Source organism: Sus scrofa, chromosome 18 (assembly GCF_000003025.6).
Source record: "Sus scrofa isolate TJ Tabasco breed Duroc chromosome 18, Sscrofa11.1, whole genome shotgun sequence".
NCBI lineage: Eukaryota > Metazoa > Chordata > Mammalia > Artiodactyla > Suidae > Sus > Sus scrofa.
In genome coordinates, this window is record NC_010460.4 from 19,612,326 (window position 1) to 19,633,696 (window position 21,371).

The 21,371-nt window shown below is 38.3% G+C and overlaps 1 protein-coding gene across 3 annotated transcripts in view; it reads left to right on the top strand.

Annotated features, from left to right (window-relative positions):
• Window positions 1-21,371, top strand: part of TNPO3 (transportin 3) — a 100,611-nt gene that overhangs the window by 39,771 nt on the left and 39,469 nt on the right. For all 3 annotated transcript variants that reach the window (XM_013990808.2, XM_021079117.1, XM_013990809.2), the window contains 4 exons: window positions 4,024-4,167; window positions 15,856-16,031; window positions 16,611-16,749; window positions 19,424-19,570. In XM_013990808.2, the coding sequence (XP_013846262.1) occupies window positions 4,024-4,167; window positions 15,856-16,031; window positions 16,611-16,749; window positions 19,424-19,570 (606 nt within the window). The remainder of the gene's footprint in view (window positions 1-4,023; window positions 4,168-15,855; window positions 16,032-16,610; window positions 16,750-19,423; window positions 19,571-21,371) is intronic.

Below are 21,371 nucleotides of genomic sequence, written 5' to 3' on the forward strand. Positions count from 1 at the left end.
AGAGTATTGTGCAGATCCATCTGTAATCCAAAACTGAGTTTGTTCTTTAGTTATCTGGTGGTAAGGAACACCCCAGGAGGCTATAGGCATGGAATCAGTGCAAGAAGAGGTAGTGTCAAAGGTATCTAGCCACCTACCTGTACAAATTTCTTGTACCTCCAGACCTTCTTGTACCTCAGTCTTCTTATGCATCATTTCCATTTGATGTACTTCAGTCTTCTTATGCATTTCTTGTACCTTAGTCGTCGTCTTTTTTTTTTTTTTTTTTTTTTTGTCTTTTGTGTCTTTTGTCCTTTTTTAGGGCCACACCTGCGGCATATGGAGGTTCCCAGGCTAGAGGTCTAATTGGAGCTGTTGCTGCCAGCCTACGCCAGAGCCATAGCAACACCAGATTCTAGCCGCATCTGCAACCCACACCACAGCTCATGGCAACGCTGGATTCTTAACCCACTGAGCAAGGCCAGGGATCGAACCTGCAACCTCATGGTTCTTAGTCGGATTCGTTTCCACTGCACCACAATGGGAACGCCTCAGTCTTCTTATGCATCATTTCCGTTTGATGACATGTTGCTTCTCTACATGTCCAACCTTATGGCTAGGTAGTTCAGACAATACGCAGTTCATAATGAGAATCTCAGGTCACACGATCATCTAATATCTATGTTTAGGCCAACCAAGGCCCAATAGCAAGCCAGAAGTTGCTTCTCAAAAGGAAAATAGTTACCTGTAGAAGAGGATATAAGTTTGTTCTAAAATTTTAGATATTTGCACTGTGATATTCCGATTGGTACTTCCCAGAGGCTCCATATATTCATTAAACCCAGAATCTCAAGGAAGTACACATGTATCAGTGAGTTTGGTCAGTCTAGTGTTATATTCCAGCCTTCTTTGATCTAACACCTTTAGAATACACTCTAGTGTGTTTCCCAGGTTTCTTCAGGTATATATTAGCAGAGTTTAACAGTTTTCTTGGTATATAACTTATTTTCTCTTGTGTGTACCTGTCTCTCTAGAACATGCTGAGATTTGATCATAGTTATGGCTGGTAGAGGGGATGGTTGTACTAGGTATTGAAGAGAATGGTCATCCTCTTTCAAGGCATCTGTCTCAGGGCTTTCAAGCTGAGGAAGGCTAGAGTGAGATACTGGAAACCGGGCTACTACTACTGGTAAGGGAGACTCAGAGTGACTTAGGGTTTCAGGATTTTCAGTTTCATTAGGGTCCAACCAGATGTCTCTATTCCAGGCTTCAGAAGTCCATTCTTTTTTTTGTTTGTTTGTTTTTGTTTTTTAGTGTGTAGTTGATTTACATTGTTGTACCAATTCTGTTGTACAGCAAAGTGACCCAGTCGTACATATATACACATTGCCTTTCTTACATTATCTTCTATAATGGTCTATCCCAAGAGACTAGATATACTTCCCTGTGCTGTTCAGTAAGACCTCATTGCTTATCCATTCTAAATGTAAATTATAATAGAGTTGCATCTACTCACCCCAGACTCCCAATCCATCCCACTCCCCCTCTCCTCCCCCTTGACAACCACAAGTCTGTTCTCTTTGTGAGTCTGACTCTGTTTTGTAGATAGGTTCATTTTTTTAGATTCCACATGTAAGTGATATTGTATGATATTTGTCTTTCTGTTTCTGGCTTATTTCACTTAGTATAAGAATCTCTAGTTGCATCCAGAGGTCAATTCTTTACTCAATTTCCGAACTTTCACATGAGAAACTTGGTGAGACTGTAAATTCAGCTGTTGTTTGTAATTTAGCAAGCCACACAATTAAATTTTGTATATGAGTTTCAGCACAATAGCCCTGCAGCTGAAAAAAAAATAAGAGCTTCATTTAGAGCTGTCATGGAAACTAAAGTTCTCAGACTGTGACTTGAGCTGAGTTAATAAACCTGAGCTTGTCATTTTCTTTTTGTAAGCACTCAAATGAACTCAAAAGAATCCAGCAGCCACTACAGTCCTTATAGTTATTATTACTGCCACAGTGATCAAGTGCAGTAGTAGCCACTTGGACTTGACTTAGTGCTTCATCATAATTGACAACAGGTAATAGCTTGATTTATCATCATGAAATCTGAAAAATCTATCCTTGTGGTACTTAAAAAGGCCTATAATTCTGGAATGTAACTTGTCATGTATCCTTGAGAATGAAACTAGTCCACAATTGCCAAGAAAAATAAGTATTTGGCTGTAATAGCAGATACTAAAGGCTTCTTAGAACCTTTTGCATTCAGGTCCCTCATGTTCTCCTAAAGGTTCTATTTTATCTTATTTTCTTATCAGTATTACACTTCTGTGGACTATTCAAATGGACTCATTCCTAAATATTATACTGTTTTAAATTTTTTTTTTTTTTTTCTTTTTAGGGCTGCATCTATGACATATGGCATATGGAAGTTCCCAGGTTAGGGATCTAATCAGAGCTGCAGCTGTGGCCTATACCACAGCTTACGACAACGCCATATCCTTAACCCACTGAGCAAGGCCAGGGATCGAACCTGCCACATCATGGATCCTTAAATTATTTATTTATTTATTTATTTATTTATTTGTCCTTTTTAGGGCCTTACCTGTGGCATATGGAGGTTCCCAGGCTAGGGGTCTAATTGGAGCCATAGCTGCTGGCCTATGCCAGAGACGTAGCAACTCCAAGTCTGAGTTGCATCTTCCACCTACACCATAGCTCACAGCAACGCTGGATCCTTAACCCACTAAGTGAGGTCAGGGATTGAACTCACACCTTATGGTTCCTAGTCAGATTCGTTTCTGCTGTGTCACGATGGGAACTCCTAAAATTTTCTTAATATTGTTCTTCTTACTCTCGAACTGAGCCTGGCTAGTTCTCCCTTCATTTATTCTCCATTTTGTTAATTCAAGATCAATTATTATTTATCTCTGGTGTATTTTTACTGGCGAGTTCTTCTGGCGTTTATCTTAGGTTTTGAGGTCTTAACTTTAAGAGACTGTTTTTAATAATATAGTTCTCAAAGAGAAGCTTTATGGTGAGTTTTTTATTTAATTAACAGGATTTCTTCTCTTCAGAGCAATGAGTTTTAGATGTAGAATTTTCGCAAAATTCTGTCATTAAGTTTGAGTCAGTAGTTAGAATGTATAATGAAATCCTTCCATTTGTAAACATCATGCCTTATTAAAATTGAAATGTCATTAGGAAGCATAAAGGCCAAGCAGTTGAGAGATGAGTTTACATCAGAAGAGTGTTAAAGATTCAGGTATGTGTGGGTGTGGGTGTGGGTGTGTGGTTGCTGTGAACTTAACTTGAATAATTTCTTTTTCTCTTCCTTCATTTCAGCTTAATTCAGTTAATTAATAAGTGTAATTATTATTGCCTGATACTGCAAACATAGGGGGAACATGGCTACTTGGAAGTACAGTTGTCAGCATTTAGATCATTACGGGATTATATACCACACTCCCGTGCCTTCTAAACACCATGGCAATTATGATGTTTCTTTCTTTCTTTTTTGCTATTTTATGGCCGCACTCGCAGCACATGGAGTTTCCCAGGCTAGGGTCGAATTGGAGCTGTAGCCACTGGCCTATGCCACAGCCACAGCAATGTGGGGTCCAAGCCGTGTCTTCGACCTATACCACAGCTTACGGCAACTGTGGATGCTTAACCCACTGATTGAGGGCTTGGACTGAACCCGCATCCTCATGGATCCTAGTCGGGTTCGTTAACCACGGAGCCATGAAGGGAGCTCCAGCAATTATGATATTTCTAACGCGATTGCAAAAGTCATTTTTAAATATCCTCATGGAGACTGTTGGATTCGTTTCTGCTGCACCACAACGGGAACTCCCTTACCTATACAGTTTTAGAGGAGAATAAATAAATTAAGAGTGATGATGAAACTGTCTGGCACTTAAAAAGCACTTTTAGCTATTAGCTGTTTTGTTATCCTTCTTGTTATTATGCCTATAAGGTGATTGTAATAATGGTTTAAATATAAAGATTGACACTTTGTTGTAACCTTTTTTCTTCTTTTCAGATGACTTGTGTAGAAAAAGCAGGAACAGATGAGAAAATGCTTATGAAGGTCTTTCGCTGTTTGGGAAGTTGGTTTAACTTGGGAGTTTTGGACAGTAACTTCATGGCTAACAATAAGTTACTGGCACTCCTTTTTGAGGTTTTGGTAAGTAATGGTTTTGTTTTTTTCTGCTATGTAGTTATTTATAGTTACTTATAGTAATTACCCTTCCAGGATATGAGTGTTTTCTGGATTTCACATAATGGCTCGGTGGTAATGAACCTGACTAGTATCTGCAAGGATGTGCATTTGATCCCTGATCTCGCTCAGTGGGGTGAGGATCCCAAGTTGCTCTGGTTGTAGTGTAGGCTGGAAGCTATAGCTCCGATTCAACCCCTAGCCTGGGAACTTCCATATGCCTTGGTACAGCCCTAAAAAGACCAAAAAAAAAAAAAGAAGTGTTTTCCCTTTCTTATTACCAAGTACCACATTAAGGTATTAGTTTTAATACTCACAATAATAGACTGTAGTTAGGTTTAAGAGGAAAGGAGTCTTACGTGTAGATCAGTAATTTACATATTAAAAATTCAAGTAATAAAAAAATTCTTTAAACATAGTTTTCAAAATCCTAGCCATAGCAGTCAGAGAAGTAAAAGAAATTGAGGGAATCCAAATTGAAAAAGAAGAAGTAAAACTGACACTTTTTGCAGATGACATGATACTATACAAAGAAAATCATAAAGATGCTACCAGGAAACTTAAATATATTCATTTATCAGTGAGTTCAGTAAAGTTCCATGTTACAAAATTAGTACACAGAGGGCTGTTGCATTTCTATGCATTAACAGCAAAAGATCAGAAAGAGAAACTAAGGAAACAGTCCCATTTACCATTGCATCAAAATAACAAAATACCTAGGAATAAACCTACCAAGCAGGCGAAAGATCTATACTCTGAAAACTATAAAACATTAATGAAATAAATTGAAGATGACATAAACAGATGGCAAGATACAACATGTTCTTGAATTGGAAGAAACAATATTGTTAAAATATACTACTCAAGGCAGTCTATAGATTTAGTGCAATTTCTATCAAATTACCAACAGCATTTCTCTCAGAACTGGAAGAAAAAACTACAATTTGTGAGGAAACAGGAAAGAACTCGAATAGCCAAAGCAATCTTGAGAAAGAAAAATGGAGCTGGAAGAATCAGGCTCCCTGACTTTAGACTACACTACAAGGCTGCAGTCATCAAAACAGTATGGTACTGGCAGAGAAACAGAGATATAGATCAATGGAAAAGGAAAAAAAAGCCCAGAAATAAATCCATACAACTATGATCAATTAAAGTACAACAAAGGAGGCAAGAATATACAGTGGAGAAAAGACAGTCTCTTCAATAAGTGGTGCTGGGAAAACTGAAAAGCTACCTGTAAACGAATTAAATTAATTAGAACATTCTCTTAACACCATACACAAAATGAACTCAAAATGGATTAAAGAGCTAAACATAAGACTGGATACTATAAAATTCCTAGAGGAGTTCCCTTCATGGCTGAGCAGTTAACAAACCTGACTAGTATCCATGAGGATGCAGGTTTGATCCCTGGCCTCACTCAGTAGATTAAGGATCCACAGTTGCCATAAGCTGTGGTATATAGGTTGCAGAGGCGGCTTGGATCTGGTGTGGCTGTGGCATAAGCCAGCAGTTACAGCTCCGGTTAGACCCCTAGCCTGGGAACCTCCATATGCTGCAGGTATGGCCCTAAAAAAAAAAATTCCTAGAGGAAAACATAGGTAAAAACACTATGACAGAAGTTACAGCAGTATCTTTTTGGATCTTGCTCCTAGAGTAATGGAAATAAAAACAGAAATAAACAAATGGAACCTAATTAAAGTCAAAAGCTTTTGCACAGCAAAGGAAACCATAAACAAAACAAACTATAGAATGGGAGAAGATATTTGCAAACAATGCCACCAACAAGGGATTAATCTTCAGAATATAGAAACAACGCATAAGCTTAATATCAAAAAAGCGAACAACCCAATAAAAGAAAATATGCAGAAGATCTAAATAGACATTTCTCCAAAGAAGAAATATAGATGGCCAATAGACACATGAAAAGGTGCTCCACATTGCTAATTATTAGAGAAATGCAAATCAAAAACTGTGATGAGCTATCATCTCCCTCCAGTCAGAATGAAGGTCATCAAAAAACCTATAAATAGGAGTTCCTGTTTGGCTCATCAGATTAGCAACCAGGCTAGTATCCATGAGGATGTGGGTTTGATCCCTGGCTTTGCTCATTGGATCCAGCATTGCCTCAGGCTGCAGCATAGGTCTCAGATGGGGCTTGGATCTGGCATTGCTGTGGCTGTGGTATAGGCCATCAGCTGTAGCTCTGATTTGACCCCTAGTCTGGGAACTTCTGTTTCCTGCAGGTGTGGCCCTTAAAAAAAAAAAAAAAGGAGTTCCCGTCCTGGCGCAGTGGTTAACGAATCCGACTAGGAACCATGAGGTTGCGGGTTCGGTCCCTGCCCTTGCTCAGTGGGTTAACGATCCGGCATTGCTGTGAGCTGTGGTGTAGGTTGCAGACGCAGCTCGGATCCCGCGTTGCTGTGGCTCTGGCGTAGGCCGGTGGCTACAGCTCCGATTCAACCCCTGGCCTGGGAACCTCCATATGCTGCGGGAGCGGCTCAAGAAATAGCAACAACAACAACAACAAAAAAAAGACAAAAGACAAAAAAAAAAAAAAAAAAAAAAAAAAGCCTACAAATAATAAATGCTGGAGAGGAAAAGGGGAACCCTCCTACACTATTAGTAGGAATGGAAATTGGTACAGCCAGCACGGTGAACAGTATGGAGTTTCCTTAAACTAAAAATAGAGTTACCACATAATCCAAGGATCCCACACCTGGACATATATCCAGAGAAAATATAATTCAAAAAGATGACATGCACCACAGTGTTCATTGTAACACTATATTTACAAAAGCTGAGACATAGTAGCAATCTTAAATGTCCAATAACAGATGAATGAATATAAATATATATATATACATATATATACACACACACACATACATATATATAAAATGAAAAATTACTTGACCATAGAAAAATATGAAGTAATGCCATTTGCAGCAACATGTGTAGACCTAGAGATTATCATACTAAGTGTAGTATAAGCCAGGCAGAGAAAGACAAATATCATATATTGCTTAAATGTGGAATCTTAAAGAAAAATACAAATGAACTTATTTACAAAGCAGAAATAGACCCCCAGACAGAAAGCAAATTTATGGTTACCCAAGGGGAAAGGTGCTGGGGTAGGGATAAGTTAAGAGGTTGGGATTTTTTTTTTTTTTGGTCTTTTTAGGGCTGAACCCACAGCATATGGAGGTTGCCAGGCTAGGGGTCGAATCGGAGGTGTAGCCGCTGGCCTACACCACAGCAACACCAGATCTGAGCCTCATCTGCTACCTACACCACAGCAACAACAGATCCGAGCCTTATCTGCTACCTACACCACAACTCATGGCAATGCCAGATCTTTAACCCACTGAGCAAGGCCAGGGATGCACCTCTGTCCTCATGAACACTAGTCAGATTTGTTTCCGCTGAGCCAGGACAGGAACTCCCAAGAGGTTGGGATTAACATATACCTACTACTACTACTATATAAAATAGGTAACCAGCAAGGCCTACTGTATAGCACAAGGAACTATACTCAGTGTTTTGCAATAACCTGTAAGGGAAAAGAATCTGAAAAAGAATATATATGTATCAGTCACTGTGCTGTATACCTGAAACTAACACAACATTGTAAATCAACCATACTTCAATTTAAAAAAGAAGAAAAAACCAAAACCAGAATCAAGTAACATTAAGTTTATAATCTGTATATATTTTTAAAAAGTCACTTTTTTTTCCCTTATTTTATTTATTTATTTGGTCATGCCTGTGGCTGACCTGGACCAGAGATTGAATCTGAGCTGCAGCTGTGACCTACACCACAGCTGCAGCAACACAGGATCCTTAACATATTGTGCTGGGGCAGGTATCAAACTTGTGCCACTGCAGAGGCAACAGTGGATCCTTAACCCATTGCACCACAACAGGAACTCCTTCCCTTTTTAAAAAGAAATTTTTTATTTCAGTTGATTTACAATGTTCCATCAATTTCTGCTGTACAGTAGAGTGACCCAGTCATTCACACACACACATATATATATACACGTATATATATGTATATATGCACACTCTTCTTACATTATCTTCCATCATGTTCTATCACAAGTGATTGGATATAGTTCCCTGTGCTGTATAGCAGGACCTCATTGCTTATCCATTCTAAATGTAATGGTGTCCATCTGTTAACCCTAATAAACTCTCATCCCATTCCCTCTCCTCTCCCCCTTGGCAACCACAAGTCTGCCCTACATGTCTGTTTGGTTTATCTGTGCCATATTTTAGGTTCCACATATAAGTGATATTATGTAGTATTTGTCTTTCTGTTTCTGACTTCACTTAGCATGAGAGTCTCTAGTTCCATCCATGTTGCTGCAAATGGCATTTTCTTTTTTATGGCTGGGTAGTATTCCATTGTGTATATGTACCACATCTTAATCCATTCATCTGTTGATGGTCATTTAAGTTGTTTCCATGTCTTCGCTATTGTGAATAATGCTGAAATGAACATAGGGGTACATGTAGCTTTCTGAATGAAAGGTTTGTATGGACATATGCCCAGGAGTGGGATTGCTGGATCATATGGCAGTTCTATATTTAGTTTTCTGAGGTACCTCTGTACTGTTTTGCATAGTGGTTGTACCAATTTACAGTCCCACCAACAATGCAGGAGAGTTCCCTTTTCTCCACACCCTCTCCAGCATTTGTTATTTGTAGTCTTATTAATGATAGCCATTCTGACCCATGTAAGGTTAGTTACCTCATTGTAGTTTTGGTTTGCATTTCTCTAATAATTAGTGATGTTGAGCTTTTTTTCGTGTGCCTGTTGGCCTTCCATATTTCTTTAGAGAAATGTCTTTTTAGGTCTTCTGCCTGTTTTTCAGTTGAGTTGTTTTGTGTTTTTTTGCTGTGAGTTGTTTGTATATTTTGGAGATTAAGCCCTTGTCGTTTGCATCATTTACAAGTATTTTCTCTCATTCCTTAAGTTGTCTGTTTTTTTATGGTTTCTGTTACTGTGCAAGAGCTTCTAAGTTTGATTTTGTTTTTATATCTGTTGCCTGGAGAGACTGACCTAAGAAAACATTTGTACAGTTGAGGTCAGAGAATGTTTTGCCTATATTCTCTTCTAGGAGTTTTATGGTATTTTGTTTATAAGCCATTTTGAGTTTATTTTTGTGCATGATGCGAGAGTGTTCTGATTTCATTGATATACATGCAGCTGTCCAGTTTTCCCAATACCACTTGCTGAAAAGACAGTCTTTTCCCACTTTTTATTCTTGCCTCATTTGTTGAAGATTATTTGACCGTAGGTGTCTGGGTTTATATCTGGGCTCTCTGTTCCGTTCCATTCGTCTGTATGTCTGTTTTTGTACAAGTAATAACACCGTCTTGATTACGGTAGTTTTGTAATATTGGTTTTGAAGTCTGGGAGAGTTATGCCTCATGGTGTTTTTTTTTCCCCCCTCAGGATTGTTTAGGTAATTCTTGGTGTTTTATGGTTCCATATAAATTTTTGCATTCATTGTTCTAGTTCTGTGAAAATGTTATTGGTAATTTGATAGGACTTACATTGAATCTGTAGATTTCTTTTGGGTAGTATGGCCATTTTAATGACATTAATTCTTCCAATCCAGGAGCATGGAATATCTTTCCATTTCTTTGAGTCCTCTTTAATTTCCTTGAATAATGCTTCATTTATAGTTCTCAGCATATAAGTCTCTCACCTCCTTGATTAGGTTTATTCCTAGGTATTTAATTTTTGAGGGTGCGATTTTAAAGGGTATTATATTTTTATATTTCTTTTCTAGTATTTCCTTGTTGGTATACAAATGCGACCAATTTCTGAATGTTAATATTGTATCCTGCTACTTTGCTGAATTCATTGATTAGTTCCAGTAGTTTTTATGTGGAGTCCTTAGGGTTTTCTAAATATAGTATCATGTCATCCACATAGAGTGACAGTTATACCTCTTCTCTTCCAATTTGGATACCTTTTATTTCTTTTGTTTGTCTTATTGCTGTGGCAGGACTTCCAATACTATGTTAAATAAAAGTGGTGAGAGTGGGCATCCTTCTTCCAGATTTTAGCGGGAAAGCTTTCAGCTTTTCTCTCTTGAGTATTATATTGACTGTGATTTTGTCATAAATGGCTTTGATTATGTTATGTTCCCTCTGTACCCACTTTGGTAAGAGTTTTTGTCACGAATGGATGTTGGATTTTGTCAAATGCTTTTTGTCTATCGAGATAATAGACTTTTTTTGACTTTTGTTATGTGGTATATGACATTGATTGATTTGCATATGTTAAACCATCCTTGTGAACTTGGTGCATACCACTTGGTTGTGGTGTATGATCTTTTTTATGTGTTTGTGGATTCAGTTGGCTAAAATACTGTTGAGAATTTTTATGTCCATATTCATCAAAGATATCAGCCTGTAATTTTCTTTTTTGGGAGTGTCTTTGTCTGGTTATGGTATTAGGGTGATGGTGGCTTCATAGAATGTCTTTGGGAGTGTTTTTTCTTCAACTTTTTATTTTGTCTTTTCTAGGGCTGCACCCAGGGCATATGGGGGTTCCCAGGCTAGGGGTCTAATTGGAGCTACAGCTGCCAGCCTACACCACAGCTCACAGCAACGCTGGATCCTTAACCCACTGGGCAAGGTCAGGGATTGAACCTGCAACCTCGTGGTTCCTAGTCGGATTCGTTTCCATCTGCGCCACGATGGGAACTCCCTGATTTCCTCTCTGATCTTTATGATTTTCTTCCTTATACTGAATTTAGGTTTTGTTTGTTCTTCTTTCTCCAGTTCTTTTAGGTGGTGGGCTAAGCTGTTGACTTGAGATTTTTCTTCTTTTTTGAGAAAGGCCTGTATCTCTATGAACTTCCCTCTAAGAATTGCTTTTGTGATATCTCATAGATTTTGAATGGTTGTGTTTTCATTGTCCTTTGTCTTGAGGTATTTTTGTTTCCCTTTTGATTTACTCACTGACACATTGGTTTTTTAGTATCATGTTGTTTAATCTCCACATAATCAGTTTTTTTCTCATTTCTTTTCCTGTTGTTTATTACTAGTTTCATTTCATTGTGGTCATAGAAGATGCTTGAAATAATTTCTGTACTCTTAAATTTGTTGAGGTTAGTTTTGTGCCCCAGTATGTAGTCAGTCCTTGAGAATGTTCCATGTGCACTTGAAAAGAATGTATATTTTTTTATATAATCCTGAAAATATCAATTAATTCTAACTGTTCTATTGTGTCATTTATGATCTTTGTTGTCTTACTAATTTTCTATCTAGAGGATCTGTGCATTGATGTGAGTGGGGTGTTAAAATCTACTATTATTGTATTCCCATTTATTTATCCTTCTATATCTGTTAGTGTTTATTTTATGTATTTGGGTGCTTCTGTGTTGGGGCATTTATATTGCCGAGTGTAATATCCTCGTCTTGAATTGATCCTTTTATCATTAAGTAGTGTCCTTCTTTGTCTTTATGTATGGCCTTTGTTTTAAAGTCTATTTTGTTTGATATGACTACTGCAACTCCTGTTCTTTCATTTCCATTTGCATGAAATATCTTTGTCCCCTCATTTTCATTATGTCCTTTGTCCTAAAGTAAGTCTCTTGTAGACAGCATATGGTAGGCTCTTGTTATTTTATTCAGTCTGTCACTGTGTCTTTCAACTGGAGCATTCCTTCCTTATTTTAAAAGTGTTAAGTTGTGTGTTTTCAATAATGGCCATTGGGTCTTTGAGACAATTACAGATTGGGATATTATCTTTGTAGTTGTTATAGTTTACTTAAACATCAGATTATATATAGGATGGATTTTGGATTTTCTCAGATTAATAGAATAAGAATTAATTTTTTTATGTATTTGTACATTTCTTTCTTAAACTTTAAAAGTAATAGTGCCTAGTAATACATTTCTTTGGGTAGGTAAGATCGAGTGCTTAGAGTAGGCTATTTTTTATAACAAGAAGCAGCAATATTTCAAGCACAGTATTAAACTGGTCTTTGGAGGTGGGAGTGACTTTGTCTCTTTCTCCCTAATGGTTTTCCTGCCTTGGACACTTAGTATGGAAACTATGTACTGGTTGTATACTGGTGCACTATTATTTAGAAGATAACAGCATGATACTAGATTGATATCATTGTGAATTAAAGAAAGAAGGAGTTCTCTTGTGGAGCAGCAGGTTAAGGATCCAGTATTGTCACTGCAGTGGATTGTGTTGCTTCTGTGGTGTGGATTTGATCCTCAGGACTTGAACTGCGACAGGAACTTGCACATGGTGCAGGTGCAGGTGTGGCCAAAAAAAAAAGGAAAACACATTCTTCAAGGAGACATTTTTGGCAGTCTACTGTTGTTAGTGTATTTCTGCTGTTGTTCTCGCATCAGAAGCTAAAATTCAAAGTGCCCATTGTAGCTTGGTGGAAACGAATCTGACCAGTATCCATGAGGACGCAGGTTCGATCCTTGGCCTCACTCAGTGGGTTAAGGATCCAGCATTGCCGTGAGCTGTGGTGCTCGGTGGTGCTAGGTTGCAGATGCAGCTCAGATCATGTGTTGCTGTGGTTGTGGTGTAGGCCAACAGCTACAGCTCCGATTCAGCCCCTAGCTTGGGAACTTCCATATGCTGAGGGTATGGCCCTAAAAAGGCTAAAAAAAAAAAAAAAAAAGTTAAAATTCAGAAAAGTTAGAATGCTAATAATGCTTTTTTTGCTAGTCATTTTCTTTGTCTCCATGTCTATTGATGCTGTACCTCAATAATGGTAATCTTGATTCTCATCTCACCAAGTTGTGTGTAAAGCCATCAGTGTTAAAAATTCAAGTCCCACTTTTGTTTAAAAAGTTTATAATATAATTACATATGCACAGAGGACAATCTAGGATGAACCTCAAACTTAAAACAGTGGCAACTCCTGTGGACTGAGATTAAGGTTAGTGTGCCAGAATTTTTTATATATATATATTTTTTTCCTTCTTTTTCTTTTTACAGCTACACCTGTGGCATATAGGAGTTCTTGGGCTATAGTTGACTCCAAGCCACATCCGTGACCTACATACACCACAGCTATGGCAACCCCGATCCTTTAACCCACTGCACTGTGCCAGGGATTGAACCTGAATCCTCACAGAGACAACGTCTGATTCTTAACCCACTGAGCCACAACAGGACCTCCCTATATATAGTTTTTTTTTTTTTAAACTTTTTCAAAATTATTATTAAAGTGTAGTTGATTGATAGTGTACCAGGATTATATTATCTTCTCTATTAATCCAGTGTCAGGACCAGTCCTCTGCCACGTAAGAGTGAGTCTGGGTCACATATATTCTTACTTGACATTCATTCGGTGGTTCAAAATCATGCCATATTTTAATTTGCTTTATGCTTGGACCATCACCTTATTATATAGCTTTTTTTTCCTTTTTTTAATTTTTGCTTTTTGTTTTTATTTTTTGCTTTTTAGGGCCACACCTGAGGCATATGGAGGCATATGGACCCCAGGCTAGGGGTCCAATTGGAGCTATAGCTCCTGGCCTATACCACAGCCACAGCAACACCAGATCCAAGCTATACCTGTGACCTACACCACAGCTCATGGCAATGCTGGATCCTTTAACCCACTTAGTGGGGCCAGGGATCAAAACCACAACCTCATGGTTCCTAGTTGGATTCGTTTCTACTGTGCCACGAAGGGAACTCCTAAAAATATTTTTTAAATAGTACCTGATATATGCAAAAGAATAATTTGAGGAGTTTTCATAATGGCTCATTGGGTTAAGAGCCTGACATAGTCTCCATGAGGATACGGATTAGATTCCTGGCCTTGCTCAGTGGGTTGTTCTGCTTGTTGGCCACATGTAGAACTTCCCGGGCCAGACCCGAACCACAGCAGTGTCAACACTGGCTCCTTAACTACTGAACCACCACTCAATCTAAGAATAACCTGAAGAGTTTTTTGTGTCTTTGTGTTCTCCCAACCCTGCTCTTATAGCCTTTTCCCCCTGGAGATTCTAAATGTCCTTGGTTTATTGTTCACAAAAGATTGATATATCTTTACTAAATTTATACAGTCTCTCAACTGTATTCTCCTAAATGGAAACCCAAAAGGCTTCTTTCCTTGAACCTTCTAATCTACTCTAATTTGTATTGGTTGCTCTTTTGATCCGTGCCCGTTGTCATCCTGACTTCTCTTTACTCTGCTTCTGGATTGGATTAACTTGTTCTGTTTTGTTTTGCTTTATGGCTGCACATATTGCATATGGATGTTCCCGGGCCAGGGAACCTAAGCTGCAATCTGTGCTGCAGCTGTGGCAATGCCAGACCTTTTAATTCACTGCTCAAGGTCAAGGATTGAACCTTTGCCACCACAGCAACCCAAACCGTTGCAGTTGGATTCTTAACCCACTGCACCACGTGGATTAACTGTTTTTTTGAACCACCTCAAATACCTTCCTCATAAGGATATGTAGGAAATAAATACTGAGCTTTTGTATACTTTTTTTTTTTTTTGGTCTTTTTAGAGCCTCACCCACAGCATATGGAGGTTCCTAGGTTAGGGGTTGAATTGGAGCTGTAGCTGCTGGCCTATGTCACAACCATATGATCTGTGCTGTGTCTGCAACCTACACAACAGCTCACAGCAGTGCTGGATCCTTAACCCACTGAGCGAGGCCAGGGATGATCTGTGTCCTCATGGATATTAGTCAGATTCATTTCCACTGAGCCACAATGGGAACTCCTTGCATATATTCTTGAGAAATATTTTTATTTCCTTCTTGATTGATGGTTTACCTAGTTATAGAATTGTAGGTTCAATATTCTTTTTCTTCAGAATTTCCAAGGCCTTGCTTCTTAATGCTAGCAGGTGTCATTGCTAATGAAAAGATGGAAAACTGGTTTTTGCTCCTTTCTAATTTACCTTCTTTCCTGCCCAGAAGTTCTTAAACAAGTTTAATCTTGTTATTCTGAAATGTGATGATGTATTAGGAATGAGTCCTTGATGCTTGTTGGACCATTTTATTTTATTTAGATAGTACTTGAATATCAGCGAAAAGATGGAAACGGTTTCCATAGACTAAAACAGTGCAGGGAACACATGGCATTCTCTTTGTAGGGACAGGTATGGAAGAAAACATGGATTTTTTTTTTTTTTTTTTTTTTTTTGGTCTTTTTGCCTTTTCTAGGGCCGCTCCCACGGCATATGGAGGTTCCCAGGCTAGGGGTTGAATTGGAGCTGTAGCTGCCGGCCTACACCAGAGCCACAGCAACTTGGGATCCGAGCCACGTCTGCGACCTACACCACAGCTCACAGCAGCGCCGGATCCTTAACCCACTGAGCAAGGGCAGGGACCAAACCTGCAACCTCATGGTTCCTAGTCAGATTCGTTAACCACTGCGCCACGACGGGAACTCCAAAACATGGATTTTAGATGTGATGTGACTGTGATTGAGGTTTGAAAATCTGATGTGCTTGGCATATAGAGAAACAGTCTTAAAAAGGAAGATGGATGAATGTTATCTCATTAAAGGTCATGACCATTAGTTATGCATTTAAACTACGTGTTCAGAAATAGGCTATAATTGCTTTCCTATTACTTGGATTACAGCTTAATGATTGTACTTCTTACGTCCTTATTCCTGCTATCTCCTAGCAACAGGATAAGACCTCATCCAACCTACATGAAGCTGCTTCAGACTGTGTGTGCTCAGCTCTCTATGCCATTGAGAATGTGGAAACCAACTTGCCATTAGCCATGCAACTTTTTCAAGGAGTCCTGACATTAGAGACTGCCTATCATATGGCTGTGGCACGTGAAGATTTAGACAAGTGAGTAATTATTAAAGGCAGTAGTTCTGGGTTCATGTAGGGTCTGGTATTAAGTCTTGTGGAAGTTCCCAGGTCAGGGATCAAACCCATGCCACAGCAGTACCTGCTGCACCAGAAGGGAACTCCTGTGTCCCCTATTATTATTCATCTATCCTTTGTGATCCTTTGTGACTCTCTAAATATATACACTGCATCCTCAAGATGCTCGTCTATTCTCTTCTGAACTAGGAGTGGCAAATTAAATGCAAAGGGAGACATTGTGATCATGAAGAGTAGTAATTTTTTCCCCTTAACAAAGAATTAGAGTATGAGCTTTGAAGTATCAAGTGTGATTTGATGGGAATTTTATTCAGATGTTTCAGTAATTGAGAATTTGAAGTGATTTATGACGTGTTTATATGTATAAATGTATTTGATTTAAGGAAAGTGTTTTTTATGGAAATTGTAATATAGCATAGCAGGTAATCGCTACATGTCCTTTAAGCTAAGGATCATCTTACTTGTTAAGTGTTTCTGTGATTATGTACACATAACATCCAGATTTCTGACTCAGTGTTCTCATTCCTATTTCATTTACAGAGTTCTGAATTACTGCCGTATTTTCACTGAACTATGTGAAACTTTTCTTGAAAAAATTGTTTGTACTCCAGGCCAAGGCCTTGGGGACCTACGAACTCTGGAATTGCTTCTTATCTGTGCAGGACATCCTCAATATGAGGTAGTGTTTGTACTGTGCTAAAGCCATTGTTTTCCAAGTTATATGTTGCATATTATCTACATTCCATTGACTCCTGTCCAGGTTTTTTTTGAGAAATCATAGTTGTATTTCTAATAATGTGATATAGTAATTTCCTCTGAATTGGATTTTTTTTAAAAAATTTATATGTGGGCTTCTACATTGAATTATTTTTGTTTTCTCACCTGCTTAGCTGAACTGCCTGTTACAGGAACCTGAAGGAACCTGTTAGAAAGAAAGCCTATTACTTCTCTACTGAGCCCCCTCTCTAGCTTCAGTTATTTTTTAGAGCTTTGTAGTTTAAAAAAAAATATTTACTATACTTTCACAAGTATTAACATCCAAAAATTTTCTCCACATTATGGATGGGGATGGGAATGAGATTGAAAGGACTTAAAAATTCTTCATTCCAAAATCTCTAAGCCACGCTGCCTCTTTTAAGTTTGCTAGATTAAAAAAATTCCATTGGTGGCCAGTAGCACATGAAAAGATGTTCCACATCCTTAATTATTAGAGAAATGCAAATCAGAATTATGATGAGATATCACCTCACTCCAGTCAGAATGACAGTCATCAAAAAGTCTACAAATAATAAATGCTGGAGAGGATGTGAAGAAAAAGGAACCTTCCTACACTATTGGTGGGAATGTAAATTGGTTACAGCCACCATGGAAAATACTATGGGGTTCCTTAAAAAACTGAAAATAGGAGTTCCCATTGTAGCTCAGCGGAAGCAAATCTGACTGGCATCCATGGGAATACAGGTTTGATTTCCTCACTCAGTGGGTTAAGGATCCGACGATCCCATGAGCTGTGGTGTAGGTCGCAGCCGAGGCTTGGATCTGCTATTGCTGTGGCTGTGGTGTAGTCCAGTGGTTACATCTCCAATTTGACCCCTAGCTTGGGAACCTCCACATGCCACAGGTGCAGCCCTAAGAAGACCCAAAAAAAGGCACCTAAAAATAGGGTTACCATCTGATCCAAGGATCCCAAACCTGGGCATATATCCAGAGAAAACTATGATTTGAAAAGATATATGCACCCTAATGTTCACTGTGGCACTATATTTACAGTAGCCAAGATATGGTAGCAATCTGAATGTCCATTGACAGATGAATGAATAAAGAGGATAATGTGTATATATGCAATGAAATATTGCTCAGCCATAGAAAAGAATGAAGTAAGGCCATTTGCAGCAACATGGGTAGACCTAGTGATTATCATACTAAGTGTAGCATAAGCCAGACAGGGAAAGACAAATACCGTATATCACTTATATGTGGAATCTAAAAAAAAGATACAAGTGGAGTTCCCTGGTGCCACAGTTTGTTAAGGATCCGGTGTTGTCACTGCCATGGCTTGGGTCTCAGCTATGGCATGGTTAGATCCCTAGCCTGGAAACTTCTGCATGCCAAAGGTGCCACCAAAAATTAAAATAAATAATTTAAAAACAAAAAAATATGCACATGAACTTATTTACAAAATATACAAAGGAACTTCTGCCTTTGTTTCTACAGGCACAGGAGACAAATTTGGTTACCAAAGGGGAAAGAGGGAGAGGGAGGGATAAATTAAGAGCTTGGTAAGATTAATATATACCCACTGCCATGTGTAAAATAGATAACAACAAAGCCTACTGTATAGCACAGGGAACTAAGTATTTCATAATAACCTGTAAGGAAAAAGAATCTAAAAATACATGTGTATGTATATAACTGAATTACTTTGCTGTACACCAGAAACTAACACAACCTTGTAAATCAGCTGTACTTCAGTTTAAAAAAACAAAACACAACTCTCCACTTATTAAAGAAGATTTATTTCCTCTTAATAGTGTAAGAAGTGAGAAAGAACTCCCAGGCTGGGTTAGGTCTATTTAAATATTTCCCTTTTGGATCCTTTATGGGAAAAGGGTGGTAGGGCCCCTCTCAGGGAAGGCCACAGTACTCCTGTGTTTCTCAGTCATTTTCTCTGATCACATAAAAGATGTGTGTCTTTTTGATGAAATCTCATGGGTCTGTCTTGATTTCATTGAAACTCAAAACATTTTTGGGTATAAGTGCAGTACTATCTAATATCATTCCTTTAAACAGTGCCATATGTCAGATAAGTTGTGGTATGTTCAGGTATTTATAGATGGTTTATTTGTTAAGACGTATTTTACTCCCCAAAAGAAAATAAAATGATTTCAGAATTTAAGAAAGAATACTTTTTTTGGTCATGCCTGTGGCATGCAGAAGTTCCTGGGCCAGGCAGGGACTGAACCCAAGTCCAAGCTATAGCCTGAGCCACCGTGGTGACCATGCCGGATCTTTAACCCACTGAGTCACTGGAGAACTCCTAGGAAAACATACTTTTAAAGAAACTTCCATTTCTGTATCTGTTTCTCTAAATTTAAAATCTAATATACTGCTGGAGAAGTTCTTTTAGTGCTAAATGGAGAATGTAGGGCCAATCTTCTTAAGTGGAGTTTTAGACCTAACATGGGAAGATAATTTGGGAGGATAATAATAAATCTGCTAGATAGGTGGCTTCTTAACTGGTTCCATTCATAGTATTTAAAATCGTTTCTTTCCTATATGGCCATTATAATAATAAAACTATCTTCTTTTCTAATTCAAATAAACCATCTTTTCTCTTTCTTTTAATTTAATAGGTAGTAGAAATTTCCTTTAACTTTTGGTACCGACTAGGGGAGCATTTGTACAAAACTAATGACGAAGTTATTCATGGCATCTTCAAAGCTTACATTCAAAGACTGCTTCATGCCTTGGCTCGCCACTGCCAGCTGGAACCAGATCATGTAAGTTTTCTTCTCTGCTTAAATCTTGATTTCCTCCTCTTTTTGGTGTAAACTTGAAAAGGAACTGAAAAGATAGAGAATAAAGCTAATGGAATCTACAGGTTTTCTGTCACTCTATAGCTTACACTGAAGAAGTCAACACCAGTATAATGAAAAGTGCTAGGCTTGTGTAGAAAAAAATTAATCCTGCTGAGCCAGTAATTCTTCTGGGAATTCACCTTAAATAGTTTTGCAGGAGGAAAAAATTGCTTTTTAATGTACAAAGCATTGTCTATAAAAGTAAAAATGGTAAACCCATGTGCAAGAGTGTTAGAAGAGTTACATAAATCATGATGTAGCAACTTGATGGACCCTAATGCAGCAGTTAAAAATAATGATTTGAAATAGCAGTGGTTGGTATGCTAGATGAAAAAAGAATGTGAAACTTTATATTTTTAATAGCATAAAATATGTGGTTGAATTAAAACTAACATAAAAGTGGAATATTTGTGTGAGGATGTAGAGAATAATATATGATTCCCCCTCCACATATGTGCCCATTTTTCTTTATATTATTTATATTAACTTTATAATTTTAAAAGAAAATAAATATTTGCTTAAAAGAAAATATACTAGAGATCATATAAAATAGTCCATTGGAAGACTCTTCAACCTCATTCTTTGCTTAGTCTCTTCACATTTTAAAGCATTTATTTTATCCTTTTGGTTGGTTGGTTGAATATCCCTGTACTTCAACCTAGTGGGTTTTTTTTCCTTATTGCATACAATTAAATCTGACATGAAAACTGTATTCTGTTCATTTTAATGTTAACACTGTCATTTGCATTATAGTATTTTGTATTTCCACAGAACCTTCATGATGATTTGGTTTAGTGGTTTTCAGTACTTTTTTATTTTATGTTTTATTTATTTATTTTTTTTGTCTTTTTTTGCTATTTCTTGGGCCGCTCCCGCGGCATATGGAGGTTCCCAGACTAGGGGTCGAATCGGAGCTATAGCCACCAGCCTACACCAGAGCCACAGCAACGCTGAATCCGAGCCGCGTCTGCAACCTATACCACAGCTCACGGCAACGCCGGATCGTTAACCCACTGAGCAAGGGCAGGGATCGAACCCGCAACCTCATGGTTCCTAGTCGGGTTCGTTAACCACTGCGCCACGACGGGAACTCCATCAGTACTTTTTTAAAACAAACTGAGGAGTCTTATCTTGAAATACATCTTAACTTGAAACCCTGATATGTAAATAAGCAGGGCCTCTCTGGTTTAAATGGCTGAGCTTGCTTGATCCTGTTCTTCCCTTTGCTAGGTAGGTTTGTGGCACTATTTCCCTTGCAGGTAATTCCTTCCACTTGTTACTGATAGTGCTTTGTAACTCATTATCTTGTCTGAAACAGCCATTGTTTCCTTCCTTGACCTTAGTTTTTTCATCTTAAAGCAAAGCGGTTGAACTGTATGAGAACTGTAAGGGCTTTCCCCATACTTGTGATCCAAGATTCTTATACATGCCCTTAACCACCTCACAGTTCATAAGCCTCAGTTTACTCACAGGAGTGTGTTGGAATAAGAAAAACTTAAGAAGCATAAAATATAAAAGATCTCTCTTTTTGTGTGTGTGTGTGTCTTTTTGTCTTTTTGTCTCTTTAGGGCTGTACCTGAGGCATATGGAGGTTCCCAGACTAGGGAACTGTAGCCACTGGCCTATGCCAGAGCCACAGCAACACATGATCCCAGCTGCATCTGCAACCTATACCACAGCTCATGGCAACGTCAGATCCTTAACCCACTGAGAGAGGCCAGGG